The sequence below is a fragment of the Trachemys scripta genome, chromosome 6 (assembly GCF_013100865.1).
Source record: "Trachemys scripta elegans isolate TJP31775 chromosome 6, CAS_Tse_1.0, whole genome shotgun sequence".
Classification (NCBI taxonomy): Eukaryota; Metazoa; Chordata; order Testudines; family Emydidae; genus Trachemys; species Trachemys scripta.
In genome coordinates this window covers 119,332,625-119,351,174 of record NC_048303.1, presented here as the reverse complement: position 1 = coordinate 119,351,174, position 18,550 = coordinate 119,332,625, and the positions used below count along the sequence as shown (strand labels likewise).

Below are 18,550 nucleotides of genomic sequence, written 5' to 3'. Positions count from 1 at the left end.
AATTGCAGCACTTTGCACCTACTTTGCCCTCCTCTACACTAGCGGTCTCCAAACTTTTTTGATCTCGCACCCCTATCAGTAAAATTTTTTTGAGCATGCACCCCGCTGCTGCACCAGCTCTACCATTTTTTCCGAAGCAAGCAAATAAATAAATTTAAAAAAAGCTACTTGGACTCCTGCCTGACAAAGCAAAAGCCGCACCCCCCCACTTCGGAGACCACTGCTCTGTACTACAAAACTCACATCTCTGAGTGACACAGTGAGCAATGGTCTCAAGTTGCAGTGGGGGAGGTCTAGGTTGGCTATTAGGAAACACTATTTCACTAGGAGGATGGTGAAGCACTGGAATGGGTTAGCTAGGGAGGTGGTGGAGTCTCCTTAGAGGTTTTTAAGGCCCAGCTTGACAAAGCCCTGGCTGGGATGATTTAGTTGGGGTTGGTCCTGCTTTCATAGAATATTAGGGTTGGAAGAGACCACAGGAGGTCTTCTAGTCCAACCCCCTGCTCAAGGCAGGACCAATCCCCAGACCGATTTTTACCCCAGTTCCCTAAATGGCCCCCACAAGGATTCACAACCCTGGGTTTAGCAGGCCAATGCTCAAACCACTGGGCTATTCCCCCCATCACCCGCCTTTGAGCAGGGGGTTGGACTAGATACCTCCTGAGGTCCCTTCCAACCCTGAGATTCTAGGATACTGACCTAACCCCCAGAGTAGGCAGTGCTGTGTGGACAGGAGCTCCTGCCCGCGCAGAGTGGAGTACCTACACCCATGGGAGCTGCTCTACCCTGGCTGTGGTAGCATCTTCGCCAAGTGCTCCCGGGCACAACTGCACCACCTGGGGCTACAGGCTATGGGGAAGTGGGGTCCAGCCCTGGCCCTTGTCCCGGGAGATCAGCGCCGCCCAGCAGCCGGGGAGGCAGCAGAAGAGGGGGGCGGAGGTGGGGCGCTGTGCCGGGGGAGGGAGCTCAGCGGGCGGGCGGCCCCCCGTCACGGTGCCCGGGCGCAGGCCGGGGGCTCTGCGGGGCTATCACGGGGGCCGGGCCTGGCCGCTCCTCGCAGGGCCTATGGCCCCGAACCCGGCCGCCCTTGCCTGGCCTCCCTTGACCCCCGTGCTCCGCGCACGCGCACAGGCCTGGCGCGAGGCCGTGTTGACGCAGAGACCGGCTCTCTACTGATTGGGTCGGGGCTGGGGGCTCGAAGCTACTCGAGAGTCGGGGGGGCGGGGCCAGGCCACATTCCCCGGTCACGTGGCGCGTTTCTGCTGAGCCGCCGCCCGGGGAGGGGAGGGGGCGAGGCGGGGCCCTGGCGTCCAGGTCACGTGCCGCTACTGGCCGGCACACGCGCACGCGCACGCGCAGAGTGGGGGATGTCGGGCTGGGCCGGGGATGGCCGAGGAGGAGGGTGCCGGGCCCGGCTCCTGTCAGCGGGCGCGAGCGGCCATGGAGCCGGCGCGGGTGAGTCGCCGCCCCTCCCCCACGAGGGGCCGGCCCGGGCCGCTGAGTGGCCGGTTACCGCCTGTGGGTGCTGGGCGAGCTCCGCCCCCCTTGCCGCGGCCGCCGTTCCTGGCCCCGCGCCCAGCCCCCGCCTTGGCACGCGGGTCCAGGGGGAGCGTTGGCGGCGCGCGCTGGGACCCGCCCTCCCGCCGGAGGGAGCCGCTGCTCCCGCGCGCGGGCAACGAACGGGCCGCGAGTCTCCGGGCGGGGTCAGGCGCCGGGCCTGGCCTCGGGATCCAGGCGGGAGCAGCCTGGTACGAGAGACCTGGTGTAATGGCCGTGATTTCAGCCGCGCCCGGGGCTTCAGGCCGGGTCTGCCTCGCGCGCTCGCCTGCGCCCCATGGCCGGGGGGGGAGGACTCTTCTCCCAGGTGGCCTTGTTGGGGGAGTTTCACCTTCGCCCCCAGTTAGGGCAACCAGGTGTCCCGATTTTATAGGAACAGTCCCGATTTGGGGGGGGGGCTTTTTCTTATATAGGTTCCTATTACCCCCACCCCCGTCCCGATTTTTCACACTTGCTGTCTGGTCACCCTATCCCCAGCGAGTGGGTGCGGGCCACTTGGCGGGACGGTGTGGCTTAGATCTCAGTCCGGGGCAGTGGCGCACCTCCCTCTGTCCTGTTCTCTGTGTTGTCGTGTCATTGGCTGTATGACTTCGATTTGGGGTGCATTGATCAAGTGGAAAGCCTCCATTTAAATCATTATTTTTTTGAATAACTGAAGGACAAATGGAAAAGTTTATTTTTGAAAGAAAGGTATGTTCTCACTGGTTGATAAAGTGCTTTAATGGTCTTCACTTTCAACTAAGTTACACTAGATTTGTTACATCTTTTTGCACCTAGGAGGGCACACTATAATTGTACACTTATTTAAGCTATGATATAGCTTAGTATTTCCAGAGTCTTATTTGTTGTACATTTTTAGTATATTAGAAAATGGTGAATGATATATTGTTTATTTACCAGACAATTAACTTTTCCCCCATGGTTTGTGTCAAGCTGAAGTAGAAGGGTAACTGGAATTTAAATACACACAAATCATATAAAATTTATTTTTTATTTAAAAAAAAAAAAACAACCTTAAATGTTGGGATACATAAATTTCTCATCAAAACATGTTTCACATTTACAACTAAATGATTTATTAAACAGAGGGATTAACTGTAGTCAGTGAACTAAACTGATTATTTCAGGTCAGCCTGCAAAAACTTTCAAATATGCTTAAGTGAAAGTGACTGGAGCTTAAGTTCCCTCTTGCCTAAGGCTATGGGAGAGTGTCTCCTGCCAACATAGCACCGCCCACAGTGGTGTTTCTGTCATTGTAACATATGTCGGTCCGAGGGGGGAGTTTTTCACACCCCTGAGCAACGTAAATTTTACTGACCAAAGGTTTTTTTCCTCAAAAAGCATTTTATCAATAAAATCTGATTTAAATTAAAAAAAAAATCAGTTTTTTTTAATCATTGATTTTTATCCACCCTGACCCTGAAAAGCGGAAGTAGGGCTTGTCTACACAATGCAACTTTTAGCAACAAGGCTGACACAACCTTGTTGCTAAAAGTCAGCATGTGTAAATGCTCTTTTTCGGTACTTTGTCAGCACTTTTGCTGACAAAATACCTCCAGCCCCGCAAGCGGTGTTAGCTTTGTTGGCAGGAGAGCACTCCTGCCAACAAAATCGCGTTCACACTGCCACTTGCATAGGCAAAACTTTTGTCTTTCGTGGGGGGGGGCGCTTTTTAAAAGTACCTTTGAAAGATACAAATTTTGTCGAGCGCTTCAGTGTGGACAAGCCCATATAGACAGCCCTTTATCACCAGGAGCCCGCTCCCGCGATAAAGCTACCACTGCTCGTTCGGGGTGCTGTTGTTTTTTATCGTTTTATCGCCGGGAGAACTCACTCCTGGTGCTAAAGCGTGTCTACACTGCCCACATCACAGTGTGGCTGTGCTGTAACCTGGGCAGTGTAGACATACCCATAGAAAGTAAAAATGCCTTGGGAACAAAGCTGAAGCTGAATGAGTCTCTTTTTATTGTTCTAGCTGATTGAATTGTAGCAAAGCAAACAGCATACCAGGAGAAAAGTAAATTAGACTTCTACAGTTCTTTGATGACTTAATCTGCAATGTTAACACAGACTTTTAAAATGAGTTTTATGTTGATTGTGCCCCTTTAAAGAATGAACATAAAGAAAACAAGGTAATTAAAAGAAAACATCCTTTGCTTGGTGAAAGTAGAGAACTTTAAAAAGCTCTCAACTGGGAGTGAATGCAAAGGAAAATTACAAGCACAAGAAAAACCTGCTTAGGAGTTGGCTCAACCTTTTTTCCCCTGGGAGGTACTACTGTTCTAAATTTAGATCCTATTCTAAGCTGCTTCTGTGCTTCAGAACAGTGGTCCTCGAACTTTTTTTTTTTTTTTTTTTTTTGCATGGGGTCCCTAAAACCATCTGTTTCTTGTGACAACCCACCAAAAGGCTCTAAAGGATTATAGTAATTGCAAGAAATTGCACTGGGGTGTGGTGTGGTTGGACATCTCCTTTCTGTGTTCCACCTTCTACCAGCACTCAGGAGTACAGTACAGGCATCATCACTTCAAGGGATTGTGTGAGCAGCTGTGCATCCTCTTAAAAGTGCTCCTTCTCTAGCTGAGGGCTGGTAGGTGGTGAAGACTGAGGAGCCCTATTGCATGGGTTGGAGTGGTAGGGAAGTAAGCAGCATATGGGAGCGAACTCTGAATCCTACCTATGCCTGGGGGAATTCTGCACCAAAAAATTAAATGTTCTGCACATAATATTTTAAAACAACAACAATATAATCACATCAGTTTCAATTATGTTGGTAATTTATTTCAAAATACCTGTCAGCAAGTACATTTGTAACAATACAGACAATGAAAAAGATTCAGGAAATGTTTTTTTGTCAAATAGATTCCTTATTAGGCATATAAATACAGAACTTTGAGTAATTCATTTAAACTGCAATACATAACCCGTATTTGCTGCCCCTCCAGAAGCAATGCAAAGGCTTGGGGGAGCCAGGGGTAACGGAGGAGCTGAGGGAGAGGGAAGGAGCCTGGGAGTGAGCCTGGATGGTTGTTGGGTGTGGGTGGGAGAAGTATGGAACAGGTTATTTTGGGGGGCAGGGAGGGATTGTTAGGGAGCCTCCCCCATGCAGACCCTGGCTGACCCATAGCCTCTCCCATTCAGTCAGGCATATCTGTCCCTGTACCCCCTTGTGTCCTTGCACCCCCTCCCATCTGTCCCCATGTGTCCCTGTGCTTCCTCTCCATCCCCATGTGTCTCTGTGCCCCCACTCAGCCCCTCCTTCCCCATGTGTCCCTCCACCCCTCCCCCATGTCTCTGTGCCCTCCCTCAGCCATCCCCCTGTCCCCATGTGGCCCAGCGCCTCCACTCTCATTCAGCCCCTGCCCCCGTATCCCCACCCAGCCCCACACTGTCTCCTCCCGTCCATATCCCCTATCTCCTACCTGGCCCCACAGGCATGATGCTGCCAGGCAGGCAACCTCTTCTCTTCCCTATTGGCAGTTCTAGTGCCACAGCAGCCCCTGTTGGGCACAAGGTGTAACTGCAGCAACTTTTCCGCAGAAGTTACTTTCTGCGGAGGAAAAAAAATTACACATGGCACATTAATTATGCGTGCATGCAGTGATGCAGAATTTCCCCAGGAGTAATCTTACCCTGAGAGATTGTATAGCTTTAATACACTGTTGTGTGACCCAGCTGGTATTCCATCCCAACTCACTTTGGATCATACCTCATGGAGTGAGAATTTCTGCTTTAGACTATCAATAAATATGTTCTTTGTCAACACAAAGTATTGTTCATCCTGAGCAGGCTTATTTTAATAAACCTGTATGGCTGAGAAAGGTGGCTGTAAAGTATGACTTTACCAGTTTTTTCATAGTTACTTTTCAGAGCAATGTCTTAATTAATGGACCTGCTCTCTGTGTATGTTCATTGTTGTTTCTGCTTAATTGTCTATCGCATTTACTACTTTTTACTTCTGTTAGCCCTGCAGAGCCAATAGAGCTCTGAAAGAGTTATCTGTGGATTCTGTTGCAGTTTTCACATCAACAAAATTAATTGAGTTCAAACTGCAGAATCTTTATTGAGGAGTGTGCTAGGGAGAGCTGAGTTTGACTTTCAGACTAAGTTTGCAGATCTAGCTATTGGTGTTGAATTGGGATTTCTTGTAGTGGCTTGGTTAGCCAATGATTTCTTTGGTGACTACATCTCTTGCTCCAGAATCTAACATTTATTTTAAAAATAAAATCTTTAGCCTTTAGTAGCTGTGAAAGTAATCTTCAAATGTAAACCAGTGTATAGTTAAGTCTGATCAGAAACCATTATAAGGGAAGTCTGAATTGTCCCTATTCATTTAAAGGGAGATTTAACTCTGAAGCCTAAAAACTTAAATGTCATCATAGTTAACTATTTCACTTTGATCAAAGCATGTAATAAGTAAAGGGACATTCTTATGAGGCTCTAGCCAATCTGAGTGGCATTCCACTTTAGCATCTTTAGTGGGTGGAATTTTGGTTATGAGAAGATTTTCAGAAAGTGTCACCATTTATTTCTCTGTTCTCCCCCCCCCCCACCCTACCATTCAACATCCAGTTGGCATTTAGAAAACAATTCTGTTTGCAAATTTAGGCAATTTGATACAAAAAATCAGAGAGACAATGCCATTTTTAGAGTCAGTTTTTGGAGTAGAACCAGGCTTTAACATTCATGTAAGTTCTGCCATGTACTAGTTGAGTTTGTCTTGTCAGCAGTTTGCAGCAGTGTCCTCCCTGTGTGATTGCTTGTTTACATTTACACATTTTTATCTTCTGATATGGCTTTGAACTAACAAATCCCAGTGTTACCCACCTCTGCCTTTACATGGCTTAGGCCTCTTTGCACCAAAATAATAAATGTAATAGACTATATATTTTCTCACAAGGGTCTCGACTACTCGGGTAAAAAAAGCTACAATATGACCAGCTAACACAAATTCAGAGGTCTTAGCCGGCATCTACATGTGTGTTACTAGGGCTTTTTAGTCACGTTAAACTCAAATGATTGAAAGAGGTACCCTTTTTGCTTTTATGGACAAGTCCCTAAAGACCTCAGACCTGGAGAAGTGGATAATGCAGGGAATTAGGGAGCAAGTTACTTGTAGACCAACTAGTTCAGATCAGTCCCAAACAGGTATTAGCCGAAAGTTACCAAAGGTGGCTCCTGAGTGACCTATATGGAATGATTTGGTTGTCTCAGTTAAATTCCTAATGAACATGTGGCCAAATTTAAACAAACAAAAATTAAAAAGCCCTTGCCATTATAAGTGGAACTCTTGTAGTTGGTCTTAGCAGAGAGATCAAGGCCAGATCTACAGTAAAGACTTCTGCTGGCATAGCTATAATTGGTCAGAGCTGTGACCCCTGACAACACAGATGTGTTGGCAGACACTCCTAGTGTAGATGCAGTTATACCATCAAAACTGTGTTTTTATTGGTACAGCTTGTTTTGTTCAGGGGGGTGTTTTTACTATACTGGTACAAGTTGCCGCTCTGCCAGTAAAGCTGTGTCCACAGTAGGAATATTTTGCCTGTATAGTTTATAGGTATTCCTGTACTGGTAATGTGCTTCCTGTGTAGACATAACCTAAGAATAAAGACATGGAGACTGAACTACATTTTCACCTCTAGAAATGAGGCATGGTGGTGTGCGTGGAAGTCTGCAGTACTGCTACTCCGGTTGTTAATTAGATGTTTTAGGTACAGGTCTCATAGACTCAGACTTTAAGGTCAGAAGGGACCATTATGATCATCTGGTCTGACCTCCCGCATGATGCAGGCCACAAAGCCGTCCCTACCCTTTCCCTTGACTCTGCTGTTGAAGTCCCCAAATCCTGTGGCTTAGAGACTTCAATTAGCAGAGAATCCTCCTGCCATCGATCCCTGCCCCATGCTGCGGAGGAAGGTGAAAAACCTCCAGGGCTTCTGCCAATCTACCCTGGAGGAAAATTCCTTCCTGACCCCAAATATGGCGATCAGTAAAACCCCGAGCATGTAGGCAAGATTCTCCAGCCTCACCCTCATTTGCCAGTATACTAATTACCTGCCATGGCACGCTGTTCCTTTGACTAAAATCACGTTATCCCCTTAAACCATTCCTTCCATAAACTTATCTAACTTAATCTTAAAACCAGACAGGTCCTTCGCCCCCACCATTTCCCTCGGAAGGCTGTTCCAATATTTCACCCCTCTGACGGTCAGAAACTTTCGTATAATTTCAATCCTAAACTTCCCCTCAGCCAGTTTATACCCATTCATTCTCGTGTCCACATTAGTACTGAGCTGGAATAATTCCTCTCCCTCCCTGGTATTTATGCCTCTGATATATTTAAAGAGAGCAATCATATCCCACCTCAGCCTTCGTTTGGTTAGGCTAAACAACCCGAGCTCCTCTAGTCTCCTTTCATAGGACAGGTTTTCCATTCCTCTGATTATCCTAGTGGCCCTTCTCTGTACCCGTTCCAGTTTGAGTTCGTCTTTTTTAAACATGGGAGACCAGAACTGCACACAGTACTCCAAATGAGGTCTCACCAGCGCCTTGTACAATGGAAGCAGCACCTCCTTATCCCTACTAGATATACCTCGCCTAATGCATCCCAAGACCACATTGGCTTTTTTCACCGCCACATCACATTGTCGACTCATAGTCATCCTGCGGTCTACAAGGACCCCGAGGTCTTTCTCCTCGTCCGTTACTTCTAACCGATGCGTCCCCAGCTTGTAACTAAAATTGTTGTTAGTCATCCCTAAATGCATCACCTTACACTTTTCACTATTAAATTTCATCCTATTTCTGATACTCCAATTCACAAGGTCATTCAAGTCTCCCTGCAGAATATCCCTGTCCTCCTCCGAATTGGCAATACCTCCCAGCTTTGTGTCATCCGCAAACTTTATCAGCCCACTCCTACAATCGGTTCTGAGGTCAGTAATAAATAGATTAAATAAAATGGGTCCCAAAACCGAACCTTGAGGAACTCCACTGGTGACCTCCCTCCAACCTGACAGTTCACCCTTCAATACGACCCTCTGTAGTCTCCCCATTAACCAGTTCCTTATCCACCTCTGGATTTTTATATCGATCCCCATCTTTTCCAGTTTAACCAATAATTTCTCGTGCGGTACAGTATCAAACGCTTTACTGAAATCCAGGTATATTAGGTCCACCGCATTTCCCTTATCTAATAAGTCCGTTACTTTCTCGAAGAAGGAGATCAGATTGGTTTGGCATGATCTGCCTTTGGTAAAACCATGTTGTAATTTGTTGCAATTGCCATTGACCTCAAGGCCCTCAACTACTTTCTCCTTCAGAATTTTCTCCAGGACCTTGCACACTACAGATGTTAAACTAACAGGCCTGTAGTTACCCGGGTCACTTTTTTTCCCTCTCTTGAAAATAGGAACCACATTAGCTATTCTCCAGTCTAACGGAACAACCCCCGAGTTTACAGATTCATTAAAAATTATTGCTAAGGGGCCTGCTATTTCTCGCGCCAATTCCTTCAGTATTCTCGGGTGAAGATCATCCGGTCCGCCCGATTTAGTCCCGTTAAGGTGTTCAAGTTTGGTTTCTACCTCGGATACGGTAATCCCCCCTCCTAAATCCCCTTCCGTCTCGCTGCTAATATTCCTAATCCCTTCATTGGCCTCATTGAACACTGATGCAAAATATTCATTTAGATATTGCGCCATGCCTAGATTATCCTTAATCTCCTCTCCAGCTATAGTCTTCAGCGGTCCCACTTCTTCTTTCTTTACTTTCTTCCTATTTATATGGCTGTAAAACCTCTTACTATTGCTTTTAATTCCCCTCACAAGGTCCAACTCTACACGGCTTTTGGCCTTTCTCACTCTATCCCTACATGCTCTGACCTCACTAAGGTAAGTTTCCTTACTGATCCCTCCCCTCTTCCACTCTTTGTACGCTTTCTGTTTTTTCCTAATCGCCCCTTTGAGACGGTCGCTCATCCAGCTGGGTCTTAAATCTCTTGCTTACTAACCTTTTTCCCTTTTTTGGGATACAGGCCTCCGACAGCTCATGCAGCTTTAACTTAAAATAATCCCAGGCTTCTTCTGCCTTTAGATCCATTAATATGTTTGCCCAATCCACTTCCCTTACCAGTCCTCTTAATTTGTTAAAATTAGCCTTTTTAAAATTATAAACCCTAGTCTTTGACTTAATTCTGTTAATCCTTCCATTTAGTTTAAACCGAATTAGCTCATGATCACTGGAGCCCAAGTTGTCCCCTACAACCACTTCCTCGACGAGGTCCTCACTACTCACCAAAACCAAATCCAAAATGGCCTCCCCCTCGTCGGCTCAGCTACCACTTGATGAAGGAATTGATCAGCAAGCACATCTAGGAACATCTGAGCCCTATTATTGCTACTAGCATTTGTTCCCCAATCTATATCTGGGAAGTTAAAGTCCCCCATAATTACACAGTTCCTATTAGTATTTACTTCCCTAAACACATTAAATAGTTCTTTATCGATATCCTGGGTTGATCCCGGCGGTCTATAGCACACCCCAAGCACTATCCCTGGAGAGGCTCTAGTAGTTCTTTTACCCAGTGTGAGTATTGCCCAGACGGATCTATTCCATCAACTATTATTTCTTTACAGCTTATTTCACTATTGACATACAATGCCACACCCCCACCTTTATCTTTGTTCCGGTCGTTCCTAAACAGCGCATACCCTTCCATACCTGTATTCCAGTCGTGACTGCCGTTCCACCACATTTCAGTTATTCCTACGATATCCGGTTTCAATTCTCGGACCAGGAGCTCCAATTCCTTCATTTTGTTACCTAGGCTTCTCGCATTGGTGTATAAACATCCTAATGTATGCCGTTTAGCTTGTCTCCCATTAGTAACGCAATTTGTTACAGACCTCTTTCTGTTCGTCCCCCCTCTCCTTCCTATGTCCAATCCCATCCCTCCGGCTATATCTCCTCTTATCTTATCACTCGCCTTTTCAATGTTGGAATCTGGCATGGAGATTAACTGTACATCTCCCAACCGTCTCCCCCAACTTCCTAGTTTAAAGCTCTTTTGATGAGATGAGCCAGCCTCCCTCCCAGTAGTCTATTTCCTTCCCTACTCAGGTGAAGTCCATCCCGTGAGAACAGCTGTCTGTCCCCGAAAGCCTCCCAGTGGCCATACATCCCAAAGCCCTCCTTATAGCACCACTCTCTTAGCCAACTATTTATCCTCACAATCCTATCAGCCCTTTGCTGCCCTTCTCTAGGAACAGGCAGAATCCCACTAAAGATAATCTGAGCCTCTATCTCCTTGAGCGTCTTACCCAGCCTGGCATAATCTCCCTTGATTCTCTCTAACGAGAATCTAGCCGTGTCATTGGTTCCTACATGAAGGATTATCAAGGGGTTCTTACCTGCTCCTTTTAGTATCCTTTTCAACCGCAGGTCCACATCGCGTATCTTTGCGCCCGGTAGACAGCACACCCTTCTGTTTTCTGGGTCCGCCCTGGTCACAGGCCTTTCTAATCTCCTCAGTAAAGAGTCCCCAATGACATACACCTGCCGTCGCCTGGCAACAGTGCGATCTACTAATCTAGTCTCTGATCCCTCTAGTCCTGACCTGTGTCCGTTCCTATCTTCCCTTATACTCCCCCTTGTGCCTTCCTGAATCCTCTGGGGGCCCAGGTTTGGTGCTGTCTCCATCCACTCCTCCCCTCTCTCTATTGGACTAGCCGCTCTTCTCTTCTTCCTCACCCTCCCACCTTCAGTCACCACCTGCTGCCCCCCCTCTTCGTTATCCAAACACCCAAACCTGTTCCTGAATTCTATTTCCCCTTCACTAGCCCTCCTTTTCCTTGGCCTGCTTCTGATGGTCACATGCTTCCACTGCCCTTGTTCTCCCCCTAACATTCCCCCCCTCACTGTCCTCTACCTCTGCTTCCACCTGCACTCCTGAGCATTCCCCTTCAGTGCCTCCTAGCCTGTCCTCCATCAGCTGCTCAAACCCCCGTCTAAACTCCACCAGGGTATCTACCTGCATCTCCAACCCCTTAATCTCTTCTTCCAGTAACGCTATAAGGCGACACTTCATGCAAACGTACCTCTGTTCCGGCTCACCTGCTAGGACTATATACATACCACAGCTTCCACATGCAGCCATCTGCATTCCATTTGCTGCTACTTGGCTCATGGCTGCTGCAGTCTCTGCCCACAGCACCTGGGGACACAGAGCACACAACACACCGCACCCTCCTCCCTCGCACTGCAAACTCCCACTCAAACTCCCCTGTTAGCCGCCCTGTGCCGCTGCCTGTTTGGGCGGCCGCTTTTATGGGCCCCCTACTCAGCCAAGCCCCGCCCCCTAATCAGGGCTCGGCCTCCCTCCCAGCACCCTGCCCCTACAGGCCTCAACAAACACCCAAGGACAACAAAGACAGACACAAGTACAGATACCTTCTCCTCCAATGAGAACTCCCACTCAAACTCCCCTGTTAGCTGCCCTGTTTGCTGTCTTCTGATAGGTGATGTCATGTTCACTTACTAACTTACCATAGGGGACCTCATCTCCAAAAGTTAGGAAGATTCCTAATCTTTCACCATTGTCATGTTAAATAGGTACAAAAAGGTAAAAGGCAATGGGATGCAAAGTAACCCCTTCGCAGTTCCCTCACCCTACTGTTGTTTGTGTAGCCCAGTGGGAGAACACTGAGCTGACATTCTAAGGTCTGGGTTCTGGCCTGCTGGGTGACCTTGTTTTCCCATCTGTAAAATGGGGATGATAACGATGCTTATCTCCTTTTTAAAGTGCTTTAAGATCTACTGATGAGAAAAGCTTTCTATAAGAGTTGGGTGGTGTTATAACAGCTGTAGGGATTTACAGGCATAAGCAACAAAGGCGCAAACCAAATCTTATATTTCTCCCTAATCCTCAAGGACTATATCCCTGGCAATAAAGTTAAACTGAAAAGTAGCCTGGCAATAAAGTTTAACTCAGGGGTGGGCAAACTACGGCTCAAGGGACTGTCCTGCCCGGCCCCTGAACTCCTGGCCCGGGAGGCTCACCCCCGGCCCCTCCCCCCGCTGTTCCCCCTCCCCCGCAGCCTTAGCTCACTCGCTCCCCCGCCGGCACAGTGCTCTCGATGGGGCTGTGAGCTCCTGGGGCAGCGCAGCTGCAGAGCCCGGCCTGACCGGTCTCTGTGCTGCATCGTGCAGTGGCGGCAGTGTGGCTCAGCTCCAGCTGGGCAGCGCGGCTGTAGTGCCGCCAGCCACCAATGCTCCAGACAGCACGGTAAGGGGGCACAGAGCAGGGGAGGTTGGATAGAGGGCAGGGGAGTTCGGAGTGATGGTCGGGGTAAATGGGGGCAGGGGTTCCTGGGGGCAGTGAGGGGACAGGGAGCGGGGGGGGTGTAGATGTGGCAGGGGTCCCAGAGGGGCCGTCAGGGAACAGAGGGGGTTGGATGGGGCAGGAGTCCTGGGGGCGGGAGGGCAGATGGGAGGTGGGGGCTGGGCCACGACCCCCTCCCCTAACGGGCCCGCCATACAATTTACGAAACCTGATGCGGCCCTCAGGCCAAAAAGTTTGCCCGCCTCTGGTTTAACTGAAAAGTAGCCTAGGTACTTCTGAGCATTATTGGAGGAAGTGGCAGGTTACTTATAAAGTACTGCTGCAGGCAGATATTTATCATAAAGACTTCAAAGGAAACTCTCCTCTTCCCATGAGGCCCGGCTTTGGTAATAACAAGTGCTTGAGAGACAGGTGGCATGCTTTTTGGTTAAACTTAACAAGGGTGAGGTGGATAAAGTATAGTTCCACACTGCTCCTTACCTCATGAATTCAGCTGCTTTGCAGGCAGCAATTTGTGGCCTATATAAATTTGGCTCTTTGTTTACATTTTTTTCAATAGAAAATGAGGATTGAAATGACTGGACCACAGACGGCTACTGATGGTGCATTTGTGTTAAGCTGCCTAAGGCCTTGTCTACACACAGTTTTATTCCAGTTTAATTATTTCAGGAAGGGGTATAATTTTTCTACTAAAACGGTTAAATTGGTATAACTCTAGTTATGGATGCAGTTGTATCTGTTGTAGCTTATTCCCCTTCTTTATAGGAATAGCTACACTGGTATAAGGCACCTTTATGCAGATTTAACTAAATTGACCTACCGACACTATACCAGGATAGTTAAAGCCGTTCAGCCCCCTGGTATAGATGTAGTTATACTGGTATTAAAGTGCTTACATAGTAGTATGATACTTACCTCCTTTGTAAAGTGCTTTGAGATTTACTGATGCAAAGTGCTTATGTTAGAGCTAGATATTAGTATTTCTGTACAGGAAGGGGAGTAAACTATTATATAACTGCATCCACAGTAGGGCTTTTACTGGTATAACTACTGTAAAAAATCGCACCCCTAACCAAAAATAATTACACTGGTGAAACTTTTAAATGTAAATCAGGTTCAGATCAGTTGTTGGCTGTGGTTATTTAGGGTTTCCCATGCATCCTGCCTACCACACACAGGTTGGCAGTGACTGCACTTATGGAAATGACCCCATATGCTCATGCCTTCTGATGGAGAATGCAAAGCAGAGTAGGCTTTAAATATCTCCTTTTAGAAGTCTGAGCTATATTTAACTATTCTGGAACTGAATGAAATTCCCAAACAATATATCCTAAGATCAGATGTTAAAGAAAGGAAAAAAATTGTATTAAAACCAAACACAAATAATGTATTTGGGTCTAAGACTCCCTAGCTTTTCTCAGGTAGGTCACAAAACTTTGAAATTGCAGATATTTAGAACTCTCTGTAGATAATACTTGTATTAAGAACTCACTTGTTGTCCCAGTTCTTCTCTGACCTTTAACAGGACAATATGTGCACCTAGGATTGATTGATTGTACTTCTGGAGTCAGCTCTTTTATACTTACTTGGCTATGCTATAATACCAGGTATGCAGACATAATTACTTAAATTATCTTACCATTTTGACAAGCCACATTTGAATTTATGGCTTGGTTAAGTGGGGTAACTTCTCCCCTCCCATCCCCAAACCGATTGTATGTTCAGGTTGCATTCAGAATTTTATAGAATGCTGTTTCTCTGTGTAATCAGGTTGTGTGGGTTTTTATTTCCCATCCCTTAATGCATCTCACACTTACCAAAAAGATCTTTCAAAATTGTACACTCAGCATTGATTCGGATTCCTTCCCACCCATCCCATTATATTTTTGTGATGTTCTGCCTTTGGATAAAACCATGTAGGTTGCTAATTGACATCTGTCCAACTGCTTACTTTCCCTGAGTTAAGTTATAATGTAGTCAGTTCTTTAGAGATTATGCCCATATTTTCTATAGTTTGTGATCTATAATTTCTACTCCATAGCAAATGTGTTCTTTACAGATAAGGTTTGGTCTGTTACAGGGTCATGTAAAAGATGAGCCCGAATAGTCAAGATGACTTGTAATAGCAAGTTTAAAAAAACAAACTTTCACTGATTTGTTTTGTATCAACAATTGTCAAAATTACTAATGTGGAGTATAGGAACCTTAACTTCTGAATTTACTAACTTCCACTTACATTTTCAGCTTTCACATGGCACTAAATATGCTACTTTGTTTTAAAAGTGATTTCGGTGTATAACTTTTTGCATTTAATCAACAAAAAAGTTTCCTGCTTTTTTTACCCTTCCTTGTGTCAGTTAGCTGAACCATGTATAAATCTTTCAGTTCTTTGAGAGCTGTAATGCAGCCACTGAAACCACTTGTACGTGTATGAGCTCTCAAATGTGGGATTTATCATTCTAGTCCACTGAATTTTTATGGAATTGCTTGAAGACTTTGTGCATGCAAAGGACTTATATACATGAATTAAAAAAAAAGCGGGGTTCTGTGCAGCTTTGTTCATGTTCTCCTTTACTTTCTTGATGTAGGAGAGGACAACACTCGTATGAAGAAAGAAAGAGCAGTATGATGGATTCAGAAGATCTTGTCATAACAAGTTCAAAGCAAGAAATTGCTCATCACATTGTAAAAGTTAGCTCAGGTAAACATTACTTTTGTGGATATTGTGCAGCCTTCACCAATATAGCAATCACCTTTCCCATCCAGAAGGTCCTCTTTCGACAACAACTGTATGGAGTGAGATTAAGGGAGGCAGTATATCAGTTACAGAAAGATGGAATCCGAAATCTGTACCGTGGACTCCTCCCTCCATTAATGCAGAAAACTACAACTCTTGCCCTGATGTTTGGCTTATATGAGGATTTCTCCTCCCTGCTCCAGAGGCACACAAATGCACCTGAACTTGTGACTTGCAGTGTGGCAGCAGTGCTTGCAGGAACATCAGAAGCTCTTCTTACACCTTTTGAGCGGGTCCAGACTTTGCTTCAGGACTACAAACATCATGACAGATTTACAAACACTTACCAGGCTTTCAGGGTGCTAAAAGACTATGGAATTAAAGAATATTATCGGGGTTTGGTACCTATTCTGATCCGAAATGGACCGAGTAATGTACTCTTTTTTGGCCTGCGAGGACCCATCAAGCAGTGTCTTCCCGAAGCAACTTCTTATAGTGCTCATTTGGTCAATGACTTTATCTGTGGAGGGCTGTTGGGTGCCATGTTGGGATTCTTGTTTTTCCCAATTAATGTTGTAAAAGCTCGCATGCAGTCTCAAATTGGTGGGGAATTTCAGTCTTTTCCAAAAGTTTTCATGAAGATTTGGCTGGAACGTGATAGAAAACTGACACATCTTTTCAGAGGAGCCCATCTGAATTACCATCGCTCTATTATATCCTGGGGCATAATCAATGCAACATATGAATTCTTGCTTAAGTTATTATGAAAAATGTTACCTTCTATGAAGTCTCTCTGCTCAGTTGGGTATTGGCACATTGAGGTCACTTATTTCCTAGGATCAAATTTGTCATAATCAGACCTGTTCATGAATAACACTGAAATTTGGAGAGTTTAATTGCAAAATGGTGGTTACATTTCAGTAGGGAGAGAAGTAATTTTTACCAGTGCCTGCTTAGTCTGAAAGTTAATTACACTCAATCTTATTAATTGTCTTCAATCTTTATGGGGTGAAAGTTGGCATTGTGTTTAGATCTTAATTTAAGAAAAATGGTTTGTTCAAAAGTGCTCTCTTTATTAAAGTATTTAGATGCTGGAAGGTGAATTCAGCCATACCTGAATAAACTAATTGAAACTTACTTTCTATTTAAATGTTGGCTTTGGCCTAGAAACTTACTCCAGGTCACCCTCAACCTTTCTTAACACTCCTGGTGATCAAAACTATGCTTGATTGTGCACTTTGTGGAATATGAAAGTGAGGGAGGCTGACAAAAGCTATTTAGTTTCCCTACTTGGTAAACTTGGGAGGTCTGATGTACCTGATGCAGTTGTTGTAAGAGTACTCTGAACTCCCATAATGTTTCAGGTTTTCCAGGTATCTTTACTGTTTGAAACCAGACTGCCAACTTTGAATGAGGATGGTGTTACGTCTCAACTAAGCCTCCATGAATGGTTTTTGCTGGTCTCCTAATATGAATGCCATCTGGTCAAGCAACATAAGGTAGCTACTAAGGCTATGTCTACAATGCACTTTTTTAACTGTTTTTTACTGACAAAAAGCACTGGTGTGGATAGTGCTTTGTCGGCGGGAGACAAAGCTACTGCCCCTCGTTGGAGGTGGTTTTATTTTGCCAGCAGGAGAGCTCTCTCCTGCTGGCAAAGAGTGGCTACACTGGGGACCTTACAGCGGCACAGCTATGGTGCTGTAAGGTATGCAGTGTAGACATAGCCTACATTTTCAACTTCAGCATAAGCTGATCGAGTGCAAAGTAGAGGTATGTGTATGTATGTGAAAAGGGAGTAGCAGGCGTTTGGGTGGGGGGGAATGAAACAAATTTTATCTAAAAAGCTTTAAAGTGTCCTTCATGTTACAATATCACCTATTTGTGAACGTGGAATATTTTATTTTGTCTTTTGTGCTGTTTAGTTTCTGTTGCAAACAGGCATGGCGCCAGAAAGAAGACGTGGTTTCTGCAACATTAACACGTACAGAAGTAGTATGAAAACTGATGGGAGTCAAAGTACTTTGTAGACAGCTTTTGTTGTATTAAGGTAACTTATGTCCTTTTGCAACTATTGTTACTTGCTTCATGTGAGGTTGTAGCATAACTGATCACTTCAGTCAATATTATTAGCTGAAGCTTGCTCCACCCTTCCTTGTATGCCTTGTTCAGGGTATATCACTGTAGTGGAAAAGGCACTCCGATACTACGGCGAGGAGGACCATATAAGCGCTGGACTTGGGGGTTTCTCTGTGATCATTTAATCATGTTGATAAACACTCTCATAAATATTAAACAGAAGTAATGTTGTACTTGGTATTCAGGTGGATGTGCTTTAAGGCCTTGGAGAAGAGAAGAGGGCAGGAACACAAGTGTGATTACCAAACTAGTGGTCTTCATATAAAAAATGACTGTATATTTTTATGCAAGAAGGATTCATAAAGTATTTTCATATTTTGTGGTGAACATGAAAGCTTTCAGAAATTTTGGATGGTTTTTTTCTTAATTTTAGAGTGAACATTACTTTTTTTATGTATCCTTAAATCTTCAAATGCTTATGGTTTTTACTTTCTTACTTCATTTCAGTTGTCCACTTGACATAACCCCCTAAATAATTACTCCCAAACAGTATGCCCTATTTCTTTTTAATCTATAGCTCTATACTACTAAGCTTCACAGTCAAAGATGGCCAAACACAAATAAAGCACATTGATATTTTGAATGTTGTGATTATATGGATTTAAATATACTGTCTGTTGAATGTTTTACTGGTGGAATCTGATTTTACCAGTGTATTGTTTTTGTAACCTTTCCTTGATGGAATAAAACAAAAGTAAATCTGTTTCCCCAGCCTTAGTTTTTTGTAGCACATATTTTTTCCTAACAGTGTGTTACTGGCACTTGAAAAAAGA

At 45.2% G+C, this 18,550-nt stretch overlaps 1 protein-coding gene across 5 annotated transcripts; it reads left to right on the top strand.

Moving 5' to 3' along the window:
• The first annotated feature begins 1,357 nt into the window (after positions 1 to 1,357).
• On the top strand, positions 1,358 to 18,488 carry SLC25A51 (solute carrier family 25 member 51). Of its 5 annotated transcripts, none has more exons than XR_004646218.1 (3): positions 1,358 to 1,455; positions 15,490 to 17,137; positions 17,564 to 18,488. XR_004646218.1 is itself a non-coding variant. In XM_034774352.1 (3 exons), the coding sequence occupies exon 3, from the start codon at positions 15,527 to 15,529 to the stop codon at positions 16,403 to 16,405; it is 879 nt and encodes a 292-aa protein (XP_034630243.1). In that variant the 5' UTR covers positions 1,435 to 1,455; positions 14,406 to 14,508; positions 15,490 to 15,526; the 3' UTR covers positions 16,406 to 18,488. The 5 variants fall into 5 exon arrangements, 4 of the variants coding, with proteins under 4 accessions (XP_034630241.1, XP_034630243.1, XP_034630245.1 ...); XM_034774352.1 differs by adding an exon at positions 14,406 to 14,508 and having other exon boundaries at positions 1,435 to 1,455; positions 15,490 to 18,488; XM_034774350.1 differs by having other exon boundaries at positions 15,490 to 18,488.
• The last annotated feature ends 62 nt before the right edge of the window (positions 18,489 to 18,550 follow it).